At 47.8% G+C, this 24837-nt stretch overlaps 1 protein-coding gene across 3 annotated transcripts in view; it reads right to left on the bottom strand.

Annotated features, from left to right (window-relative positions):
* DNAH9 (dynein axonemal heavy chain 9) overlaps positions 1-24837 on the bottom strand; it is a 328292-nt gene that overhangs the window by 237269 nt on the left and 66186 nt on the right. For all 3 annotated transcript variants that reach the window (XM_068264551.1, XM_068264553.1, XM_068264552.1), the window contains exons 3-8: positions 21518-21714; positions 20249-20407; positions 18729-18859; positions 14648-14859; positions 6810-7043; positions 614-781 (exon numbers count right to left, since the gene is read on the bottom strand). In XM_068264551.1, coding sequence (XP_068120652.1) covers positions 614-781; positions 6810-7043; positions 14648-14859; positions 18729-18859; positions 20249-20407; positions 21518-21714 — 1101 coding nt within the window. The remainder of the gene's footprint in view (positions 1-613; positions 782-6809; positions 7044-14647; positions 14860-18728; positions 18860-20248; positions 20408-21517; positions 21715-24837) is intronic.

The raw sequence follows: 24837 nt of genomic DNA, 5'->3' as shown, positions 1-24837 counted from the left end.
GTGCCATGTGAGGTCCTGAGTGAATGAAGCATGGGACATCATGGAGACCTGAGACGTGGGTAGTATCTATGTGAGGTCTTGTATGAAGGAAGCATTGAACAGAGGTAACAGTGTCCATCATGGAGACCTGAGACATGGCAAGTGCCATGTGAGGCTTGTATGGAGGAAGCATGGGACAGAGGTAGTGTGTCCATCATGAAGACCTGAGACATGGCTAGTGCCATGTGAGGTCTTGTATGAAGAAAGCATGAGACACCATGAAGACCTGAGACATGGCTAGTACCATGTGAGGTCTTGTATGAAGGAAGTGTGGGACACAGGTAACAGTGTCCATCATGGAGACCTGAGACATGGCTAGTGTCCATGTGAGGTCTTGTATGAAGGAACCATGGGAAATCATGGAGACCTGAGACATGGCTAGTGGCGTGTGAGGTCTTGTGTGAAGAAACCATGAGACATCATGGAGACCTGAGACATGGCTAGTGAGGTCCTGTATGAAGGAAGCATGGGACATAATGGAGACCTGAGACAACGTTCTGCCCACATCTACATGCAGTACACGATGCGGGAGCACAGTGACAGCAATGGAAGCAGAACATGGAGATGCTCCCACCTTGTTCTCGGTGTCCAGACAGTCATAGGTCCTCTCAGAGAACACCTTGAAAGTGTCCTGGAACTCCTGATACATCTCAGCCACAGTCTGACTCAGAACTTTGCCCTTGACACCTCCAAATTCAATTTTCTCCAGCTTTATCATGTCCAGTGCTGTGACCTGCAATTCCTGTGAAGACAAAACACTGATAACTGTGAGGGTTACCAGCAGGGTGGTCAACATGAGATCATCACCAGAGGCCAACTGGTGACATACAAAATTGGTACAACAAAAAGCACATTACTGCAAACAATCAAATGTATATTATATGAATGCTCTACACTGAAATCGGAGCCACTGAAGTTGTGGTTAGCATAGTGCCTTATGCAGGATATATGCCTACAGGGGAGGAGCTAGTACCTTATATAGGATGTATTTAGTTTCAAAAGTTTTATTGAAAAATTTCAAGACAATACAGAGTATGCATTAGAATTGCCCCAATGGGGCCAGGATTACAGCGATATGCTTGAGGAATAGAACAAGGATAAAATAAGGATGACATGCCAAAAATGTGAGTTTAATAGTAAAAGTACAGAATCTTTTGAGATTGATAAGAAGAGGATTTCTTCACCTTAAAATTGGTTAAAACCAGCTAGGTAACAGGCTAAATGCTTAGTACTGTATTTCGTATTTGCTGAGTTTCAGCCAGGGATAACCAGGGCTGCCAGGTTCTGGTAAAGGGTAGGGTGGAGTCATTAACAATTGCTAGGAGGCGTTCATTAATGAGAATATCGTTTATAATTTATTTAGTTTGGATTAAGGAGAGGGTTGGTTGAAGCCATTGTCTGGCTAAGTGTATTCTGGCAGCCTTGGCTATGTGCTGAGCCAGTTGGTGTTGAGGATATTTCCAGCCTTTTGGTTTGTGGCCCAGTAGGAGGAGCGGGTCAGGTGGTAGTGCTTTCTCAAGTTCAGAATTTATAAGGGCTGATATTTGATCCCAGAAGTCTCGGGACAACTGGGCAGAACCACCACGTATGGGCTAAAGTGCCTATTCGACCACAATTACGAAAGCAGAATTTAGATTTGGATGGGTCAAAATTATGAATTTTGTACGGAACTTGATATGTGCGGTGGAGTATTTTCAAATTGGTCTCTATATGAGAGTAATAGCTACTTTCCTTTGTAAGTGTTAGGCAGCATTTCGACCATTGTTTTAAGGAAAGTGTTACCCCCAAATCTGTTTGCCATTTTGCCATGGTGTCCAATATAGAGGGCTCTAAGGGCTGGGAGAGCATGGAGTATAAATAAGAGATTAGACCCCCTTCCAGAGGTTTATTTAAGCACCAAAGTTCAAATTGGGTCCTTGGGGGGGACCCTGGTAGTGGCATAGGTAGGGATGGTGGGAAGGAGGTTTTCTCTTTAAATTGGGCCCAATTAATGCTTAATAAAATGCTTAATAAGGAAGTAGCCATTATTCTTCCACCAGCGAAACGAGTTCCGCTCCAGGCCTGGAGGGAAGTCTGGGTTCCCATATATTGGGGTTAGTTGGGGGAGACACGATTTAAACTGTTTAGTCATTCTGAGTTTATTCCATAGAGCTAATGAGTGGGTCGGAGAATGGTGATAGGGACCTATAAATTGAAGCTATTCTTTTAGTTGTCCACATAAGGGCTTGGAGAGAGTATGGTTCTAGCAGGCTATTTTCGATTTGGGTCCATAGTGGTGGGTTGTGTATTGAGAAAAGTTGAGACAAGTGTGCTATCTGTGATGCTTTGTAGTAGTTATATAAGTCAGAAGTAAATTTGCAATAATTCAGTTATAAGTGAACATTTGTGGTTACCCACAATGCACTACTGCTGAATATGCAAATTATCCCTTTTTGCCCTTGTTAAGCCAAGCAAGCATCCAGAACTGCTGGTGTATAGCAAGCCTATAGCTTTAAGTTTTACACAGCCATATCAAACCCACATGTAGACAGCCTGTTTCAGACTTTTACACCAAGCTTTGCTTTTTGGTTCCTTTTATCCCCCTATACATTCCTAGTAGTTTGGGTCACCCTGAGCTGCTTGGTTACTCTGTTATATAAGTCAGGGACTCCAAGACCCCCTCTGGTTCGGTTCCAACACATTATCTTGCGAGAAATTGTACCTTTTTTTTATTACGCCATATAAATTTAAAGATTTGGGTTTGGATGTCTTTCAGGGAAGCTTGGGTAACAGGGATAGGTAAGGATTGAAAGAGGTAGAGTATGCGTGGTAACAAGGTCATACGGGTGGCATGAATATGTCCCGTCCAAGATATAGAAGGTACAAGTAGATGTGGGATCGCACACCATCAGCGAGGTGCTGGGACCAGTAGTAATACAACCGAAAATCCAAAAGGGTCCGCACACTCCAGGAATCAAATTCCAGACTTTTATTCAGCCAATGTGACACAATTCCATTCCATTCCAAGATATAGAAGGGGAGGTCCATTTAGTTAAAGGGATACTGTAGGGGGGTCGGGGGAAAATGAGCTGAACTTACCCGAGGCTTCTAATGGTCCCCCGCAGACATCCTGTGTTGGCGCAGCCACTCACCGATGCTCCGGCCCCGCCTCCGGTTCACTTCTGGAATTTCTGACTTTAAAGTCAGAAAACCACTGCGCCTGCGTTGCCGTGTCCTCGCTCCCGCTGATGTCACCAGGAGGGTACTGCGCAGACACAGACCATACTGGGCCTGCGCTGTGCGCTCTTGATGACATCAGCGGGATCGAGGACACGGCAACGCAGGTGCAGTGGTTTTCTGACTTTAAAGTCAGAAATTCCAGAAGTGAACCGGAGGTGGGGCCGGAGCATCGGTGAGTGGCTGCGCGGGCACAGGATGTCTGCGGGGGACCATTAGAAGCCCCGGGTAAGTTCAACTCATTTTCCCCCGACCCCCCTACAGTATCCCTTTAAGTCTGACTTTAGTTTGGATAGCATGGGTTTGATATTCAGGTCAAAAAGTTCTGATGGGTTATCTGAAATTTTTATTCCTAGATATGTGAGATATTTAAGTTGTAGTTTGACTCCCAGTGAGGAGGTTAGCGAGGAGGCTGTTGCTGGTAGAAGGTGGATGGGGAGGATCTCTGTTTTATTAAAGAGAACCCGAGGTGGGCACAGAGGCTGGTTGTGCACACTATCACCAGCCTCTGTTGCCCTATGGTGTGCCCCTAGGACCCACATGCGATCTGCTGTCCTCTCCGCCGTGCTAGCGACAGGCAGCGTGTCGCCAGCACAATGTTTACCTATGCGGTGTCTGTTAGCGCCGCTCCCCCGCCTCCTCTGTATCGCCGATAACCGCCCGCGTCCCTTCCCTCCCGCTGATTGGAGGGAAGGGACGCGGGCGGGTAGCGCCGATACAGAGGAGGCGAGGGAGCGGCGCTAACAGACACCGCATAGGTAAACATTGTGCTGGCGACAGGCTGTGTGTCGCTAGCACGGTAGGAGGGGACAGCAGAAAACATTAGCTTTACATTCATGACCTGCAACTTTGATTCCCTGTATATCAACAGAGTTTTGAATTTTCTCTGCTAGGGGCTCTATCACCAGAGTAAAAAGGGCAGGGGGCACCCCTGGCGCGTGCCACGTTGGATGGGGACTAAGGAGGGAGAGTTAGTGGGTAGTTTCAAGGTGACAGTCGGGGTAGAGTATAGGCAATCTATAGCTTGTAGGAAAGCACCTCCTATTCCAGCTTTCTTCAGAGCCTCCATCACTTTAATTTTTTTTTTTTTTAATCATGTAGCTAGCCTAGCGCTAGCTACATGATAGCCGCTGTGCAGCGGCATCCCTCCACCCCCTCCGATCGCTTCCGGCGATCAGCGCAAACAGGAAATCCCGTTCAGAACGGGATTTCCTGTTCGTCTTCCCCCGTTGCCATCGCGATGATCGTCATGGACGTCACCGACATCATCGGGAGTCCCAATCCACCCCTCAGCGCTGCCTGGCGCTTATAGGCCAGGCTGCGCAAGGGGCCTGGGGGGGGGGCGGCACGGCGGGTAGCGGCGAATCGGCGCAGGGCGGCGCCGATCGGGAAGTAAACCGCAGCTAGCAAAGTGCTAGCTGCATGTACAAAAAAAAAATATGCAGATCGGCCCAGCAGGGCCTGAGAACTCCTCCTGCACGGCATAGCTCATGCTCAGCACGGGCTTACTGCCAGGGAGGTTAATAGTATCAAAGGCCTTTTCCATATCAAGTGAGGCCAGGACTGTCGGGATTTTGCGGCTTTTAGCTATCTGAATAAGGTTTATCACTTTTCTAAGATTATCAGGGGCTTGACGTAAAGGGATGAATCCCACTTGGTCTTTGTGAATTAGAGGTCCCAGGACTTTGTTTAGTCTGGCCACTAAAATGGATGTGAATATTTTGTAGTCTAGATTAAAGAGGGATATGGGCCTGAAATTTCGTACATCTAAGTGGTCTCGTTTGGGTTCAGGTATAACCGTAATTATTGATTGAAGAAATTCTGGAGCTGGAGTTTTGCCTTGTAGTATGGAGTTAAAGAGTCTTGTAAGGTAGGGAGTCAGTGAGCCTCTAAATTTTTTATAATAGATGGCGGGTAGGCCATCGGGGCCGGGGGCTTTTCCATTTTTTAATTTCTTAATAGCCTCAGAATGTATTTAATATACAGGGTAGGGGCTAGTGCTTGGGGCAGGGATGTATTCCTACAGGGGAGGGGCTAGTGCTTGGGGCAGGGATGTATTCCTACAGGGGAGGAGCTAGTGTTTGGTGCAGGGATGTATTCCTACAGGGGAGGGGCTAGGGTTTGGTGCAGGGATGTATTCCTACAGGGGAGGGGCTAGGGTTTGGTGCAGGGATGTATTCCTACAGGGGAGGGGCTAGTGCTTGGTGCAGGGATGTATTCCTACAGGGGAGGGGCTAGTGCTTGGTGCAGGGAGGTATTCCTACAGGGGAGGGGCTAATGCTTGGTGCAGGGATGTATTTCTACAGGGGAGGAGCTAGTGCTTGGTGCAGGGATGTATTCCTACAGGGGAGGAGCTAGTGCTTGGTGCAGGGATGTATTCCTACAGGGGAGGGGCTAGTGTTTGGTGCAGGGATGTATTCCTACAGGGGAGGAGCTAGTGCTTGGTGCAGGGATGTATTCCCACTCCTCCATCACATCACTGAGAGACAATAATGCCCTCCTCTCTACACTTATACTGAGCATGAAAACTTCTATGCTGGTCGGGAATACCACATATTGTATGTTCTTCAATCTGCTCACATAGAATGTTGGTAGGGTCCAAAAAACACAGTGAAAAGCATTCCCCAACACTAAGGAGGGTTTATTATCCGAACGACATAACAACAAAAGTTGTTTAGATGATACCTTTAATGACTTACTGTACAATATTTCTTTGCAAGCTATCCAATCTTTAAGTTTCTTTTTTTTTAGGCATTATACAGCACTGGATCAGAACTGGGTCAGATGGCTCTGATCCAGTTCTGAAACATGCCTGAAGAAGAAACTTAAAGTTGTGAAAGCTTGCAGAGGAATCTTGTACAGTTTGCGGTTATGTCTTTGGATTTTCTCCACGACTAATACCGGACCACATGCAAGAGGGTTTATTACCCGTCCTTCAAAAGCAGTAATGTAGACTTCTGAGTTCCATCAGCTTGGAACTTACTCTACCCATCCATTTATTTCCTGTTCCTCTAAGACCCTCTCGTGGTATTAGAAGGAGGTCGAGGTGCCCCCTCTTCCTCTAAGACCCTCTCATGGTATTAGAAGGAGGTCGAGGTGCCCCCTCTTCCTCTAAGACCCTCTTGTGGTATTAGATGGGGGTTGGAGTGCCTCCTCTTCCTCTAAGACCCTCTCGTGGTATTAGAAGGAGGTTGAGGTGCCTCCTCTTCCTCTAAGACCCCCTTTTGGTATTAGAAGGGAGTTTAGGTGCCAAACCTCTAATATAGTATCATAACCTTTACCAGTGGCCTGAAAACCTCCCTTCTCATCAAGTTTGTTTTCCTTTCCCCCGTTATTGTTGGGTCGGTTGTATTGTCATATTGACCTGTAGAACCTTCTAATGCTGGGATCATTTCTCGGATTTTCAAACGCTCTAGCTGATGTCTGTGGTCTGGTCTATTTCGCACAGAAGCATCCCATTTCCATGACTTGAAGAGAGATTCCCCTGAAAAAGAGCGGGGCACCACTGGTAGTCCGGAGGCCACCTCCCCCTTCCACTCATTCGTCCAGCTCACCTCGATGGTCTCCAGCCGCCTTAGGAAAACTTCCAATCTTGCAAACACCAAGATAGATGGGAAGTCCCAAGGCTTCACCTCTTCCCCGTTCTTATAGTAGGTGGGGAGCTTCTCTCTACATTCCACAAATGTCTGCATGAAGAAGCGTAGGGTGGAAAGGACCTCTTGCACCCGGGACAGGCTCTCCTCCATCTCCCCCTTCAGCAGGTCTTCAGGGTTCAGGTAAGTGCGAGCCTGTGTCACACAACAACAAGAGAGTCAGTGTCACACAACAACAAAAGAGTCACAGTGTCACACAACAAGAGAGTCATAGTGTCAAACAATGACAAGAGAGTCACAGCGTCACACAACAACAAGAGAGTCACAGTGTCACACAACAACGAGAAAGTCACAGTGTCGCACAAAACAACGAGAGAGTCACAGTGTCACACAACAACGAGAGAATCACAGTGTCACACAACAACGAGAGAGTCACAATGTCACACAACAACAGCAAGAGAGTCACAGTGTCACACAACAACAAGAGTCACAGTGTCACACAACAACAAGAGTCACAGTGTCACACAACAACAAGAGTCACAGTGTCACACAACAACAAGAGTCACAGTGTCACACAACAACAAGAGTCACAGTGTCACACAACAACAAGAGTCACAGTGTCACACAACAACGAGAGTCACAGTGTCACACAACAACAAGAGTCACAGTGTCACACAACAACGAGAGCCACAGTGTCACACAACAACAAGAGAGTCACAGTGTCACACAACAAGAGAGTCACAGTGTCACACAACAACTAGAGAGTCAGTGTCACACAACAAGAGAGTCACAGTGTCACACAACAACTAGAGAGTCAGTGTCACACAACAAGAAAGTCACAGTGTCACACAACAAGAGAGTCACAGTGTCACACAACAACTAGAGAGTCAGTGTCACACAACAAGAAAGTCACAGTGTCACACAACAACAAGAGTGTCACAGTGTCACACAACAACAAGAGTGTCACAGTGTCACACAACAAGAGAGTCACAGTGTCACACAACAACAAGAGAGTCACAGTGTCACACAACAATGAGAGGGTCACAGTGTCACACAACAACAAGAAAGTCACAGTGTCACACAACAACAAGAAAGTCACAGTGTCACACAATAATGAGAGAGTCACAGTGACACACAACGGAAGAAGTCACAGTGTCACACAACAACAAGAGAGTCATGGTGTCACACAACAATGAGAGAGTCACAGTGTCACACAACAACAAGAGAGTCACACAACGACGAGAGAGTCACAGTGTCACACAACGAAAGAGTCACACAACAACAAGAGAGCCAGAGTGTCACACAACGACGAGAGAGTCACAGTGTTACACAACGAAAGAGTCACACAACAACAAGAGAGCCAGAGTGTCACACAACAACAAGAGAGTCACAGTGTCACACAACAAGAGAGCCACAGTGTCACACAACAAGAGAGCCACAGTGTCACACAAGAGAGTCAGTGTCACACAACAACGAGAGAGTCACAGTGTCACACAATAACGAGAGTCACAGTGTCACACAACAACAAGAGAGTCACAGTGTCACACAAGAGAGTCAGTGTCACACAACAACGAGAGAGTCACAGTGTCACACAACAACAAGAGAACCAGAGTGTCACACAACGAGAGAGTCACAGTGTCACACAACAACAAGAGAGTCACACAACAACGAGAGAGTCACAGTGTCAAACAACAACGAGAGAGCCACAGTGTCACACAACAAGAGAGCCACAGTGTCACACAACAACAAGAGAGTCACAGTGTCACACAACAACAAGAGAGTCACAGTGTCACACAACAACAAGAGAGTCACAGTGTCACACAACAACAAGAGAGTCACAGTGTCACACAACGAGAGAGTCAGTGTCACACAACAACGAGAGTGTCACAGTGTCAAACAACAACGAGCGAGTCACAGTGTCACACAACAATGAGAGAGTCACAGTGTCACACAACAACGAGAGAGTCACACAACAACGTGAGAGTCACAGTCACACAACAACGAGAGAGTCACATTGTCACACAACAACGAGAGAGCCACAGTGTCACACAACAACGAGAGAGTCACAGTGTCACACAACAACGAGAGAGTCACAGTGTCACACAACGAGAGAGTCACAGTGTCACACAATAACGAGAGAGTCACAGTGTCACACAACAACGAGAGAGTCACAGTGTCACACAACAACGAGAGAGTCACAGTGTCACACAACAACGAGAGTCACAGTGTCACACAACAACAGCAAGAGAGTCACAGTGTCACACAACAACGAGAGAGTCACAGTGTCACACAACAACGAGAGAGTCACAGTGTCACACAACAACGAGAGAGTCACAGTGTCACACAATAACGAGAGAGTCACAGTGTCACACAACAACGAGAGAGTCACAGTGTCACACAACAACGAGAGAGTCACAGTGTCACACAACAACGAGAGAGTCACAGTGTCACACAACAACGAGAGAGTCACAGTGTCACACAACAATGAGAGAGTCACAGAACCGCATCAAGTCATGTGACACGCTGATAGCCGTACACAGACGCCAGAAGACGCTAGCAGTAAGACAAAGGCTGCAAGATGTCGCTGGAGGCATGGTAGGTATGTAAAAGCCTGCAAACACCCCCGAAAACAAAGTCCTTATTATCCCTCAGGCATGCCAGTTGCTTGAGACTTCTGGCTGCCTGAGTTCCGGATGACTGAGACTTTGCTGTACACAGCAATATATACAGAGTATATACCTGTATATACTGGTGTATAAGCTGACCAGCGTATAAGCCGAGGTACTCACTTTTCCCTCAAAAAAACAGAAAAAAAGTGATCAAGTCACATACAGTATAAGCCCCCTTCCCAGTATAGACCCCTCCCCAGTATAGTCAGATGTGCACCCAGTATGAGGCATCCTGCAATCCAGTATAAATAGCCAGGTTTGCCCCCTGTACTAGGCAGCCCCCCTCCCCATGGCCAGATGTCCCACCAATTCTAGGCAGCCCCCCTCCCCATAGCCAGATGTCCCACCAATTCTAGACAGCCCCCCTCCCCATAGCAAGGAAGAGCAAAAGCAATCAGTCCACTCAACGGGTAATCCACCACACCCAACTTGACTACACGTTTAATTAGGGAGAGGACTATAGAAAAAAAATCTAAATTTCAAAAAGTTTTTATGGTCCATTTTTGTTCCTTTATTATGTGTCAATAAAATTGAACAAAGTTTTGTACTGCTAGATTGCATTATAATATTTTCATAGTCCTCTCCCTAAAGAAAAGTGTACCCAATGCTAGACATCCCCTCTCCCCATAGCCAGATGTGCCCCCAATTCTAGGCATCCCCCCTATCCATAGCCAGATGTGTCCCAAATTCTAGGCAGTCCCCCTCCCCATAGCCAGATGTGCCCCCAATTCTAGGCATCCCTCCTATCCATAGCCAGATGTGTCCCAAATTCTAGGCAGTCCCTCTCCCCATAGCCAGATGTGTCCCCAAGTCTAGGCGGCCCCTCTCCCCATAGCCAGCTCACACATAGGGACTTCAGCGTTCAACACGTTGCTGGGGGGCACGGACACAGCGGAGAAGCAGCTGGCAAGTGTAGGATCACTGCTGCATGATCCATACTCTCCACTGCCCATACACATAGATGCCCGACTCGCATATAAGCCGAGGGGGTAACTTTTCAGCACATTGTTTTGTGCTGAAAAATTTGGCTTATATGCAAGTATATACAGTATACAGACAGTTACAACATACAAATACATACAATCTGCATGGTATCAAAGGAGCAGGCAATAGTAATACTAGCGTCGTGAGGGGGGGGGGGGCTTGTGACCCGCACCAGGTGGGGTGACAGATTGGCAGGGCAGGGGTGATATACGGTTTCAGCCGCGGGACGTCCCGGCAGCAGGACTCCGGCCACCGGCTCTACAGCAGGCGCGGCAACCTGGCCACATCATCTGTGCCCCTTGTTTGCTGCACTGCCCAGCCTCCAATCACGCGACCTCCTGACTGCCTTAGCTCTGCCCCCAGCTTCTTGCCCTGCCCACCCTCCAATCATGCGGTCTCCTCGCCGCCTCAGCTCCGCCTCCAGAGTGCTGCTCTGCCCACCCTCCAATCGCACGGCCACTTGTCCGCTTCAGCTCTGCCCCCAGAGTGCAGTTTCGCCCTGCCCACTCTACAATCAGAGCGGCCGCATGGCTGCATTAGGCCCGCCACCGGCATGCTTGCAGCTGCCACGAGGAAGAAAAGAAGATGGTAAGAACGCTCAGTGTATCCTCCCCTCCTAGTGTCAACATACCCCCACCCAGTCAGTGTCACCCTCCTCCTTACCTTGTCACCCTCCTCCCCACCCAGTCAGTGTCACTCTCCTCCTCACCTTGTCACCCTCCTCCCTTTCCAGTGTCACCCTCCTCCTCACCTTGTCACCCTCCTTCCGCCCAGTGTCACCCTCTCAGTGGCACCCAGTCAATGTCACCCTCCTCCTCACCTTGTATCACCCTCCTACCCACCCAGTCAGTGTCACCCTCCTACCCACGTAGTGTCACCCTCCTCCCCACCCAGTCAGTGTCACCCTATTTCTCACCTTGTGTTACCCTCCTACCCACCTTGTCACCCTCCTCCCCACCCAGTGTCACTCTCCTCCTTCCTTGTGCCACCCTCCTTCCCACCCAGTCAGTGTCACCCTATTCCTCACCTTGTGTTACCCTCCTACCCACCTAGTGTCACCCTTCTCCCCACCCAGTCAGGGTCACCCTCCTAACCACCTAGTGTCAATCTCCTCCTCATTTTGTGTCACCCTCCTACCCACCTAGTGTCACCCTTCTCCCCACCCAGTCAGTGTCAACCTCCTAGTGTCACCCTCCTCCTCACCTTGTGTCACCCTCCTACCCACCTAGTGTCACCCTTCTCCCCACCCAGTCAGTGTCACCCTCCTACCCACCTAGTGTCACTCTCCTCCTCACCTTGTGTCACCCTCCTACTTACCCAGTCAGTGTCACCCTATTCCTCACCTTGTGTTACCCTCCTACCCACCTAGTGTCAGCCTTCTCCCCACCCAGTCAGTGTCACCCTCCTCCTCACCTTGTGTCACCCTCCTCCCTGTTCATTGTCACCCTATCAGCGATGCGATAGTCAGTGTCGCCATCCTCTCCACCCAGTGTCACCCTCTCAGCGGCACCCAGTGTCACCCTCCCACTCCACTCAGCAGTTCCAGCTCACCAGCACCCAGTGGGTGGGAACATTTGATGCATTAATGTCTGAGGTAACATTTGTTGCATTTTATATATGTATAAGCATTTCACAAGTGGGCTGCATTTTGTGTGGGGGTAACATTTACTGAATTTTAACGTGTGGGAGGCAATGTTTGCCTCATTTCCCATTTTCTGCATTTCATGTGTTGGATGTAACGTTTGCCTCATTGCACGTGTTGGGGAATCGTTTGCTCTATTTCATTTGTAGGAACGGTTGTTGCATATCATGTGTCGGATGTAATGGTTCTTGCATTTCATGTGTTGGAGATAAAGGTTCTTGCATTTCATGTGTTGGAGATAAAGGTTCTTGCATTTCATGTGTTGGAGATAAAGGTTCTTGCATTTCATGTGTCGGAGATAAAGGCTCTTGCATTTCATGTGTCGGAGATAAAGGCTCTTGCATTTCATGTGTCGGAGGTAAAGGTTCTTGCATTTCATGTGTCGGAGGTAAAGGTTCTTGCATTTCATGTGTCGGAGGTAAAGGTTCTTGCATTTCATGTGTCGGAGGTAAAGGTTCTTGCATTTCATGTGTCGGAGGTAAAGGTTCTTGCATTTCATGTGTCGGAGGTAAAGGTTCTTGCATTTCACGTGTCGGAGGTAATGGTTCTTGCGTTTCACGTGTTGGAGGTAATGGTTCTTGCGTTTCATGTGTTGGAGGTAATGGTTCTTGCATTTCATGTGTCGGAGGTAAAGGTTCTTGAATTTCATGTGTCGGAGGTAATGGTTCTTGCATTTCATGTTTCAGAGGTAAAGGTTCTTGCATTTCATGTGTCGGAGGTAATGATTCTTGCATTTCATGTGTCGGAGGTAAAGGTTCTTGCAATTCATGTGTCGTAGGTAAAGGTTCTTGCATTTCATGAGTTGGAAGTAACGTTTGCCTCATTGCATGTGTTGGGGAATCGTTTGCTCCATTTGTTGGAAGTAACGGTTGTTGCATATCATGTGTCGGAGGTAATGGTTGTTGCATTTCACGTGTCGGAGGTAATGGTTGTTGCATTTCATGTGTCAGAGGTAATGGATCTTACATTTCATGTGTTGGAGGGAAAGGTTCTTGCATTTCATGGGTCGGAGGTAATGGTTCTTGCATCCCATGTGTTGGAAGTAACGTTTGCCTCATTGCATGTGTTGGGGAATCGTTTGCTCCATTTCATTTGTTGGAAGTAACGGTTGATGCATTTCACGAGTCGGAGGTAATGTTTGTTGCATTTCATGCGTCGGAGGTAATGGTTGTTGCATTTCATGTGTCGGAGGTAATAGTTGTTGCATTTCAAGTGTTGGAGGTAATGAATGTTGCATTTAATGTGTCGGAGGTAACGGTTTCTACACTTATTACTTGGCGGTCATAGTTAGCTGCATTTGCTACTTTGGGGTTATTGTTGCAGGATTTGGCATTTTGGGGGCTCATGATTACTAAATGGTATGCTAATAAAAAGCATCAAAAAGTTTCTGTGGATGTATCGTCTGCACATCCATGATGCCCTGCCCTAGCTACGCCACTGACTTGTAAGGTCACCAAGGGGAGCAAGGTCAGGAGCAGGATTAGCAGATAAGACACAATACCAAGGAGCAGACAATAGCAAGGTCAAACGGGGAAGTAGAGTCAGTAACAGGTTCAGCAGATAACATAAGACACAGAAAAAAGGAGCAGGCAATAGCAAGGTCAACAAGGGGAGCAGGGTCAGTAAAGGTGCGTACACATGCACTACCGCCGGCAAAAACGACGGGTCCTCCGGACCCTCCCGCTGGGCGGATGTTTGGCCGACAGTAGCACGTGTGTACGCACTGTCGGCGGACTGATCAGGCCCGTCGTTGCCGGCGGTAGTGCGTGTGTAAGCACCTTAACAAGTTCAGCAGATAAGATAAGACACAGAAAAAAGGAGCAGGCAATAGCAAGGTCAACAAGGGGAGCAACAAGGGGAGCAGGGTCAGTAACAGGTTCAGCAGATACGACACAGTACCAAGGAGCAGGCAATAGCAAGGTCAACAAGGGGAGCAGGGTCAGTAACAGGTTCAGCAGGTAAGACACAGTACCATGGAGCAGGCAATATCAAGGTCAACAAGGGGAGCAGGGCCAGGAGCAGATTCAGCAGATAATACACAGGACCAAGGAGCAGGCAATAGCAAGGTCAAACGGGGAAGTAGGGTCACTAACAGGTTCAGCAGATAAGTTAAGACACAGAAACAAGGAGCAGGCAATAGCAAGGTCAACAAGGGGAGCAGGGTCAGTAACAGGTTCAGCAGATAAGACGCAGTACAAAGGAGCAGGCAATAGCAAGGTTAACAAGGGAAGCAGGGCTGCCTGGGAGCAACAAAGTTCTGGCCACTGGCTCAGCGCTGGTTAGCAGCTGTACTGGGGAGTGTAGGGCCTGGGGACCCTCTGGCATGAAGCTACCAGCAGGGGGCGCTGGTTAGCAGCTGTACTGGGGAGTGTAGGGCCTGGGGAACCTCCGGCTTGAAGCCTCCAGCAGGGGGCGCTGGCGAGCAGCTGCATTGAGGAGTGTAGGGCCTGGGGAACCTCTGGCATGAAGCCTCCAGCAGGGGGCGGAGGTGGTGAGCAGCTTACCTGTTGGATGAAGAGGTTGCAGACCTCCTGCATCAGGACAATGATCCGGGTTGGGGTGTTGTAGTATTTGGAGCGCACCCACACCAAGCAGATAACGTGCAGCAGCGGGAAGATCAGAGGCTTCACCTCGTTAAATTCCACATTCTCAATTTCTTCAAAATGGCGCTGCAGAGGTTTCAGGAAGACATTTATATCCTGGGCCTCCGACAAGGCTAAAGAGCAGGAAATACAAGTTGTGAGGAATACACACAGCGATTGTGCTATACATGGTACAGAGCTAGCGTAACGACTACTACATGCATCTATACATAGTTACATAGTCAGTTTAGTTGAAAAAAAGACATCCGCTGCTTGGTATTGTACAGTGATGTGAAAAACTATTTGCCCCCTTCCTGATTTCTTATTCTTTTGCATGTTTGTCACACTTAAATGTTTCTGCTCATCAAAAACCGTTAACTTCTAGTCAAACATAACCTAATTGAACAACAAATGCAGTTTTAAATGATGGTTTTTATTATTTAGTGAGAAAAAAAACTCCAAATGTACATGGCCCTGTGTGAAAAAGTGATTGCCCCCCTTGGTAAAAAATAACTTAAAGAGTAACTGTCAGGCTGCAGAAGCTAATTTAAACCTCTATTCTCCTGTGTTAAACAGTTTAGACAGAAGCCAAAAGACATTACTAAAGATAAAGATCTCTCTTACATTTGATGTGTGCTTATCAGCACATCTAAGCTCCTAAGGAGGACGCAAGCCGCATTCCATACTGCAAAGCATTCTGGGGCCCTCCCCTCGGCTGCTAAGGAGAAGACGGGATCAAGTTTCAGCAGCTTCTAACTCAGTCCAGCCACAGCACAGATAAATCTCGGGGAAGATTACTCTGCAGGAGTCCGCTATTGTTCCTAGCCACATGGCTCATTAATATTCACTGCACACTGTGTTATTCTGTACTAGCTCCTCTGTGATCAGAAGCAGGCAGGACATGACGACACATTTGGCTTCACAAACATGGAACCTGCCATGGGCTGTCAGGAGCATCATTCTCTGCATATACTATATAAAAATTCTGTGAAATCCAAACGTGGACAGTGAAATGCATATGTAATGTAAGTACAGCCAATCTTTAGCTACTGATATATGTGTTTATTTTCTCTGAGACCTTATACCTAACAGCTCCTCTTTAACTGTGGTTTATCACACCTGAGTTCAATTTCTGTAGTCACCCCCAGGCCTGATTACTGCCACACCTGTTTCAATCAAGAAATCACTTAAATAGGAGCTATCTGACACAGAGAAGTAGACCAAAAGCACCTCAAAAACTAGACATCATGCCAAGATCCAAAGAAATTCAGGAACAAATGAAAACAAAAGTAACTGAAATCTATCAGTCTGGAAAAGGTTTTAAAGCCATTTCTAAAGCTTTGGGACTCCAGCGAACCACAGTGACAGCCATTATCCACAAATGGCAAAAACATAGAACAGTGATGAACCTTCCCAGGAGTGGCCGGCCGACCAAAATTACCCCAAGAGCACAGAGAAAACTCATCCGAGAGGCCACAAAAGACCCCAGGACAACAGCTCAAGAGCTGCAGGCCTCACTTGCCTCAATAAAGGTCAGTGTGTTCACGACTGCACCATAAGAAAGAGACTGGGCAAAAACGGCCTGCAGGGCAGATATCCAAGGCGGAAACCACTTTTAAGCAAAAAGAACATTAAAGAGTAACTGTCAGGCTGCAAAAGCTAATTTAAACCTCTATTCTCCTGTGTTAAACAGTTTAGAAGGAAGCCAAAAAAGCAATACTGAAGTTAAAAATCTCTCTTACTATGATGTGTGCTGAACAGCACGGCTGTTATTCCCAAGCTCCTAAGGAGGCCAGCAGGACGCATAACAGATACTGCAAAGCATTCTGGGGCTTCTTCTTCCCCCCACTGCACTACCTTGGGTCCTCCCCTTCATTTTCCTATCCCGCCCTAAGGCTGCTTTCATAGTGGGAAGTTACAGGCTCATGTTACAGCAGCTTGTAACTGCAGCCTAACTCACAGCACTGAATCACAGAGCACATGTTCCTTTAGAGTATACTGCATGAGTCCGCCATTGTTCCTAGCCACATGGATAATTAATATTCACTGCACAGTAGTGTTGTCTATTATGATCTTTTTTGTGAGTCAAATCATCAGGAAGCAGGGAGGATATGACATCACAATTGGCTTCATAGGAGACAGACAAACATGGAACCTGCCATGAGCTGTCAGGAGCATCATTCTCTGCAAATACTATATAAAAATTCTGTGAAATCCAAACGTGGACAGTGAAATGCATATGTAATGTAAGTACAGCCAATATTTAGCTACTGATATATTGTTTTTTTTCTCTGAGACCCTATACCTAACAGCTCCTCTTTAAGGCTCGTCTCAATTTTGCTAAAAAAACATCTCAATGATTGCCAAGACTTTTGGGAAAATACCTTGTGGACCGACGAGACAAAAGTTGAACTTTTTGGAAGGTGCGTGTCCCGTTACATCTGGCGTAGAAGTAACACAGCATTTCAGCAAAAGAACATCATACCAACAGTAAAATATGGTGGTGGTAGTGTGATGGTCTGGGGTTGTTTTGCTGCTTCAGGACCAGGAAGGCTTGCTGTGATAGATGGAACCATGAATTCTACTGTCTACCAAAAAATCCTGAAGGAGAATGTCCGGCCATCTGTTCATCAACTCAAGCTGAAGTGATCTTGGGTGCTGCAGCAGGACAATGACCCAAAACACACCAGCAAATCCACCTCTGAATGGCTGAAGAAAAACAAAATGAAGACTTTGGAGTGGCCTAGTCAAAATCCTGACCTGAATCCTATTGAGATGTTGTGGCATGACCTTAAAAAGGCGGTTCATGCTAGAAAACTTTTAAATAAAGCTGAATTACAACAATTCTGCAAAGATGAGTGGGCCAAAATTCCTCCAGAGCGCTGTAAAAGACTCGTTGCAAGTTATCGCAAACGCTTGATTGCAGTTATTGCTGCTAAGGGTGGCCCAACCAGTTATTAGGTTCAGGGGGCAATTTCTTTTTCACACAGGGCCATGTAGGTTTTGAGTTTTTTTTCTCACTAAATAATAAAAACCATCATTTAAAACTGCATTTTGTGTTCAATTATGTTATCTTTGACTAATAGTTAACGTTTTTTGATGAGCAGAAACATTTAAGTGTGACAAACATGCAAAAGAATAAGAAATCAGGAAAGGGGCGAATAGTTTTTCACATCACTGTATATGATTACCTAACTTGTTATCAACCAGTATTCTTAAGTCCTCCTCCAAGCCTGATGCTCCCAACCGTATGTCATTTATTTTATATGATCTAATATTTTATATAATCTACCACTGGTACATCCAAGGTGCATGACTTTACATTTATCAACATTAAATTCCATCTGCCACACGCCTGCTCATATGGCCATGTTGTCAAGGTCCTGTTGTAATATGTCACTATCGGTCTTCGTGTTGATAATTCTCCGTATTCCGTCTACTAGATCAGTAATAAATAAATTGAAAAGAATTGGACCAAGTACTGACCCCTGCGGTACCCCACTGCTAAGTTTACCATATTAAATATTTTCCGCTTACCACCACCGCCTTCTATCCGTTAACCAGTTCTCTCGAGTCCCTGTATACTCCGCTTCTGCACCAGGCTATTGTGGGGAACAGTGTCAAAAGCCTTTGCAAGGTACATCTATAGCTTTCCCAAGAACTAAATGTGCCTTCACCACTTCATAAAAGCTGAGCATGTTGGCGAGACAGGACCTGTCTTTAGTAAAACCATGCTGTCGTACTGAAATAAGTTTAGTCTGTGCTGCATAATTTTGTATAGTGTCCCTTAGGATACCTTCAAACAAGGACAAGTGAACAAGGACTAGTGCAAAGCCTACTACATTCCCTGTGTATAAACAATGCCCTATGTATACTGTCAGTGGTACAAGCAGGAGGGGGTGTGGCTTCAGGACACGCTACCTGCCACGACATTTCGGAACAATGCCTTGTATATACTGTCAGTGGTACAAGCAGGAGGGGGTGTGGTTTCAGAGCACGCTACCTGCCACGACATCTCGGAACAATGCCTTGAATGCTGGGAAGTAACTGCTCTCCATCTTCTCCAGCAGCTCAGCCATCTTCCGCACTTTCCTGGTCTTCAGCTGGCTGTAGATACAGTCCAGATCTGCAAATCTGCAACAACATATAGTGCTGTGAGCCAAGTCTACACTATGGGTATCAATGTCCCCATTCACACAGACACGACAGAGGAGAGGCCTCCCCGCAGACACGACAGAGGAGAGGCCTCCACACAGACACGACAGAGGAGAGGCCTCCACGCAGACACGACAGAGGAGAGGCCTCCAGGCAGACACGACAGAGGAGAGGCCTCCAGGCAGACACGACAGAGGAGAGGCCTCCACACAGACACGACAGAGGAGAGGCCTCCACACAGACACGACAGAGGAGAGGCCTCCACACAGACACGACAGAGGAGAGGCCTCCACACAGACACGGCAGAGGAGAGGCCTCCACACAGACACGGCAGAGGAGAGGCCTCCACACAGACATGACAGAGGAGAGGCCTCCACACAGACACGACAGAGGAGAGGCCTCCACACAGACACGACAGAGGAGAGGCCTCCACACAGACACGACAGAGGAGAGGCCTCCACACAGACACGACACAGGAGAGGCTTCCACACAGACACGACACAGGAGAGGCTTCCACACAGACACGACAGAGGAGAGGCCTCCACACAGACATGACACAGGAGAGGGTTCCACACAGACACGACAGAGGAGAGGCCTCCACACAGACATGACACAGGAGAGGCTTCCACACAGACACGACACAGGAGAGGCTTCCACACAGACACTACACAGGAGAGGCTTCCATACAGATGTGACACGACAGGGGAGATGCCTCCACACAGACACGACAGGAGAAGCCTCTACACAGACACTACACGACAGAGGAGAAGCCTCCACACAGACACAACAGAGGAGAGGCCTCCACACAGACACAAAACGACAGAGGAGAGGCCTCCACACAGACACGACTGAGGAGAGGCCTCCACACAGACATGACAGAGGAGAGGCCTCCACACAGACATGACAGAGGAGAGGCCTCCACACAGACACAACACGACAGAGGAGAGGCCTTCACACAGACACGACAGGGGAGAGGCCTCCACACAGACACAACAGAGGAGAGGCCTCCACACAGACACAACACGACAGAGGAGAGGCCTCCACACAGACACAACACGACAGAGGAGAGGCCTCCACACAGACACAACACGACAGAGGAGAGGCCTCCACACAGACACGACAGAGGAGAGGCCTCCACACAGACATGACAGAGGAGAGAACTCCACACAGACACAACACAACAGAGGAGAGGCCTTCACACAGACACGACAGGGGAGAGGCCTCCACACAGACACGACAGGGGAGAGGCCTCCACACAGACACGACAGGGGAGAGGCCTCCACACAGACACGACAGGGGAGAGGCCTCCACACAGACACGACAGGGGAGAGGCCTCCACACAGACGTGACACGGGGTTGCTGGAATACCTGTTTCTCCAGAAGTCCAGTTCCACACTGGGGTTTGGGTTGCGTCCCTGTAGAAGTTGTTCTGAGGACTCTCTCTTGAGTACCCCTCGAACCTGATGGCTCCACTGAATAATGGCAGTTTCTATGGCATGGACAATTGTCTTGTCTAGATTTTCATTGCTACAAAAAAAATGAAACAATAAGTTTCCACACTGAAAGGTTGAACCTGTGCCATGGATTGTCAGATCTTCTTCTGAATCTATCGTGATGAAACCACGGAAGCTGCCATGTGTGACTTATCCTCATCCTCCTCCTCACATAGCTCCACATCTAAGAGACTTGTGATGCAGAACAAGCATTCACCAAGAAGAGAAAATCTATGACCCGCATACAAGTTCCAGAACTATAGCTTTCACATGACATCCCCCCATACAAACAAGGTAAACTGTCCACACTGAATAGCTCCTCCCCTCAATAGGAAAAAGGTGAATTGATCACACTAAATAGCTCCTCCCCTCAATGGAAACAAGGTGAACTGCCCACATTGCATAGCGCCCCCCCCCCCCCAATACAAACAAGGTAAACTGCCCACACTGAATAGCTCCTCCCCTCAATGGAAACAAGGTGAGCTATTAAATGTGGGAAGTTAACCTTATTTTCATTGAGAGGGAGTAGCTATTCAATGTGGGCAGTTCACCTTGTTTTCATTGAGAGGGAGGAGGTATTCAATGTGGGCAGTTCACCTTGTTTTCAGTGAAGGGAGGAGCTATTCAATGTGGGAAGTTCACCTTGTTTTCATTGAGAGGGAGGAGCTATTCAATGTGGGCAGTTCACCTTGTTTTCAGTGAAGGGAGGAGCTATTCAATGTGGGAAGTTCACCTTGTTTTCATTGAGAGGGAGGAGCTATTCAATGTGGGAAGTTCACCTTGTTTTCATTGAAGGGAGGAGCTATTCAATGTGGGAACTCCTACTCTGAGTTACAGAAGTAAGACTACTCCGTGTTGAAGTCAAGGAAGGCCTGCAAGCTGATGTCATCATGGTCAACCTGACACAAGGGGACTTTTAGGATAGAGGTAGCATTTTTTCTTTTGCAATTGAAACGAAGGTTCTTCTAGGCACCAGCAACTATATATAATGCAACCCCATCCAACAAAGACCTCCCTACCATCCCTGAGAAGAGTAAATGCCAAAATCAGAGTGAGAAGAGAAAATAATGAACTTCACGTAAAAGTATTCTGAATCTTCTGCTCAATAATATCATAAAACAGGTCAATAAAAAGAGCTGCCTACATTTTCTCACTGTCATAGTCGATGTATTCCACCTTCTCTGAGCCGGAGGGCAGGGGTAGCAGAGTCTTCCCCCGGACCTGACCCACCATGACAAACATATTGCTCTTCAGGCTGCTCACGTTCTGCAGGACATCCTGAGACAACACGTGAGGCCAGTTCTGATGGTTCTTCTGGTTTGCCAAAATCGGGACCATCACCTGTTGGCAGAGGATAAATATGGTGATGTAATCATACTGGCAGAAAACTCACGTATAACGCAACCACATCCCCTGATAAACTGCAAGGATGACTATGCCAAGCCCACCCTGCCACCAATCCCAGATAGAGACATAGAAGACCAATTTCATGACAACTGCTGAGATCGTCAGGTACCACCAGTACTAATCGTCAGGTGAGATGGTCAGATACCACCAGTACTAATCGTCAGGTGAGATGGTCAGATACCACCAGTACTAATCGTCAGGTGAGATGGTCAGGTACCACCAGTACTAATATCAGACCCACCTCATGACCCAATTACTGTTGTTTGCCTACCAGTGTATGTTCCTCCCATCTAGGGTAACATGGCTGCCTTCTCTAGAAGATGGTTGCGTGTGGTCTGGTATTAGTCATGGAGAGATTGAATCAGAAGACAAAGCAACAAAAGTTGTTTAGGTGGTACCTTTAAAGGAGTACCTGATATATACTAAAAGATTGAAACTTACCCGGGGCTTCCTCTAGCGCCTTATGCCCGAGCCCCTCGCTGTCCTCCCGAGTGCCTCCATTCTCCAGGTATCAGCCCTGGTAACTGGCTCAGCCACTCCAGTCGGGCTCTTCTGCGCATGCGTGGCCCCTCTGTACATGCACAGAAGAGCCCGACCGAAGCGGCTGAGCCACTTACCGGGGCTGATACCAGGAGAATGAAAGCACTTGGGAGGATGGCAAGAGTAGAGTAGGGAATAGGGTAAGTATCAAATCGTTTAGTAAGCCTATCTCAGGTTTTCTTTAATAACTGTCTATACACGATTTGTTTGCAAGCTTTCAAAACTTTAACCACTTGTCGACCGCCCACAGCCGTTGGGCGGCAGCAAGGGCTGGGCCCAAACGACCGCAATACACCCATCGGCGGCGGCGGCAGAGGGCGTGGTGATGTGACGATCGCGTCACATGATCAGCCGCCGGCAACTGGTTCCGCCCACCAGGCGCACTAACCCGCCGGCCGTTCGGAAGTGCTGGCGGGTTATTAAGTCCTCGATCACTGCATGGAAAGTGTATAATACGCTTTGTAATATATATACAAAGTGTATTATACAGGCTGCCTCCTGCCCTGGTGGTTCCAGTTATCGAGGGACCACCAGGGCAGGCTGCAGCCCTCCTTGTCTGCACCCAAACACACTGATCCTGCCCCCCCCTTCCCTCTGATTGCCCACAGCACCCCTCAGACCCCCCCCCCCCCCCCCCCCCGCCCACCTCTCAGACCCTTGTTTGCACCCAATCACCCATCAATCACTCCCTGTCACTATCTGTCAATGCTATTTTTTTTAGATTAGGTCCTAAACTGCCCCCAGGGGGCTCCTGATCAACTCCCCCACACTCTCAGATCCTCTTCAGACCCCACCCTGTGTACTGTATACATCTATTCTCCCCTTTCAATCATCCATCAATCACCCCCTGTCACTGCCATCCATCAGATCAGACCCTAACCTGCCTCTTACGGGCATCTGATCACCCACACCATCAGATCGCCCGCAGACCCACCCACAGATCACCTCCAAAGTGCATTGTTTACATCTGTTATGCCATCTAATCACCCACTGATCACCCATCAATCACCCCCTGTCACTGCTACCCATCAGATCAGACCCTAATTTGCCCCTTGGGCACCCAATCACCCGCTCACACCCTCAGAACTCCCTCAGACCCCAGCCTTGATCACCTCGCCAGTGCATTGCTTGCCTCTATTCCCGCCTCTAAGCACACCTTGAGACACCCATCAATCACCTCCTGTCAACACCTGCCACCCCTAGCACACCTACCCATCAGATCAGGCCCTAATTTGCCCCGTGTGGGCTCCTGATCACTCGGCCAAACCCTCAGATCCCCCTCAGACCCCCTTCCGATCACCTCCCCAGTGCATTGATTGCATCTTTTCTCCCCTCTAATCACCCCCTGAGACACCCATCAATCACCTCCTGTCACCCCCCTAGCACTCCTATCCATAAGATCAGGCCCTAATCTGCCCCCTGCGGGCTTCTGATCACCCGGTCAAACCCTCACCTGCCCCACTGCAGTGACAGAATTTATTTTTTTCTGATCACTGCTGGTCTCTACAACTTAATTGTGGCTGAGACCAACCGTTATGCCACACAATACGCAACCGCCAATCCAAGAAGCTACCATGCCCAGCCTTTTCAGTGGAAACTACTCCAATTTTCCGAACGTAACATTTTTTGGGGCCTTCTCCTTAACATAGGTCTAGTCAAAAAGAATGTATTGCGGTCTTATTGGTCTACGCACCCAATATATCACATGCCCATGTTCTCTGCTGCCATGTCCAGGTCACGATTTGAGAACATCCTGCACTCCCTGCACTTCAGTGCCAATACAACCTGTCATCTAAGAGGCCACACTGCTTATGATCGCTTCCACAAAATTTGCCCCCTCATAGACCACCTGTCATCAAAATTTGCAGATGCTTATACCCCTGAACAGTCATTTTGAGACATTTGGTTTCCAGACTACTCACGGTTTAGGGCCCCTAAAATGCCAGGGCAGTATAGGAACCCCACAAGTGACCCCATTTTAGAAAAAAGACACCCCAAGGTATTCTGTTAGGTGTATGACGAGTTCATAGAAGATTTTATTTTTTGTCAAAAGTTAGCGGAAATTGATTTTTATTGTTTTATTTTCACAAAGTGTCATTTTCCACTAACTTGTGACAAAAATAAAATCTTCTATGAACTCACCATATACCTAACGGAATACCTTGGGGTGTCTTCTTTCTAAAATGGGGTCACTTGTGGGGTTCCTATACTGCCCTGGCATTTTAGGGGCACTAAACCGTGAGGAGTAGTCTAGAAACCAAATGCCTCAAAATGACCTGTGAATAGGACGTTGGGCCTCTTAGTGCAGTTAGGCTGCAAAAACGTGCCACACATGTGGTACCGCCGTACTCAGGAGAAGTAGTATAATGTGTTTTGGGGTGTATTTTTACACATACCCATGCTAGGTGGGAGAAATCTCTCTGTAAATGGACAATTTTGTGTAAAGAAAATTCAAAACATTGTCATTTACAGAGATATTTCTCCCACCCAGCATGGGTATGTGTAAAAATACACCCC

This window comes from Hyperolius riggenbachi, chromosome 12 (assembly GCF_040937935.1).
Source record: "Hyperolius riggenbachi isolate aHypRig1 chromosome 12, aHypRig1.pri, whole genome shotgun sequence".
NCBI classification, from domain to species: domain Eukaryota; kingdom Metazoa; phylum Chordata; class Amphibia; order Anura; family Hyperoliidae; genus Hyperolius; species Hyperolius riggenbachi.
Note: the sequence above shows the minus strand (reverse complement) of the source record. Positions and strands in the feature narration are given on the sequence as shown.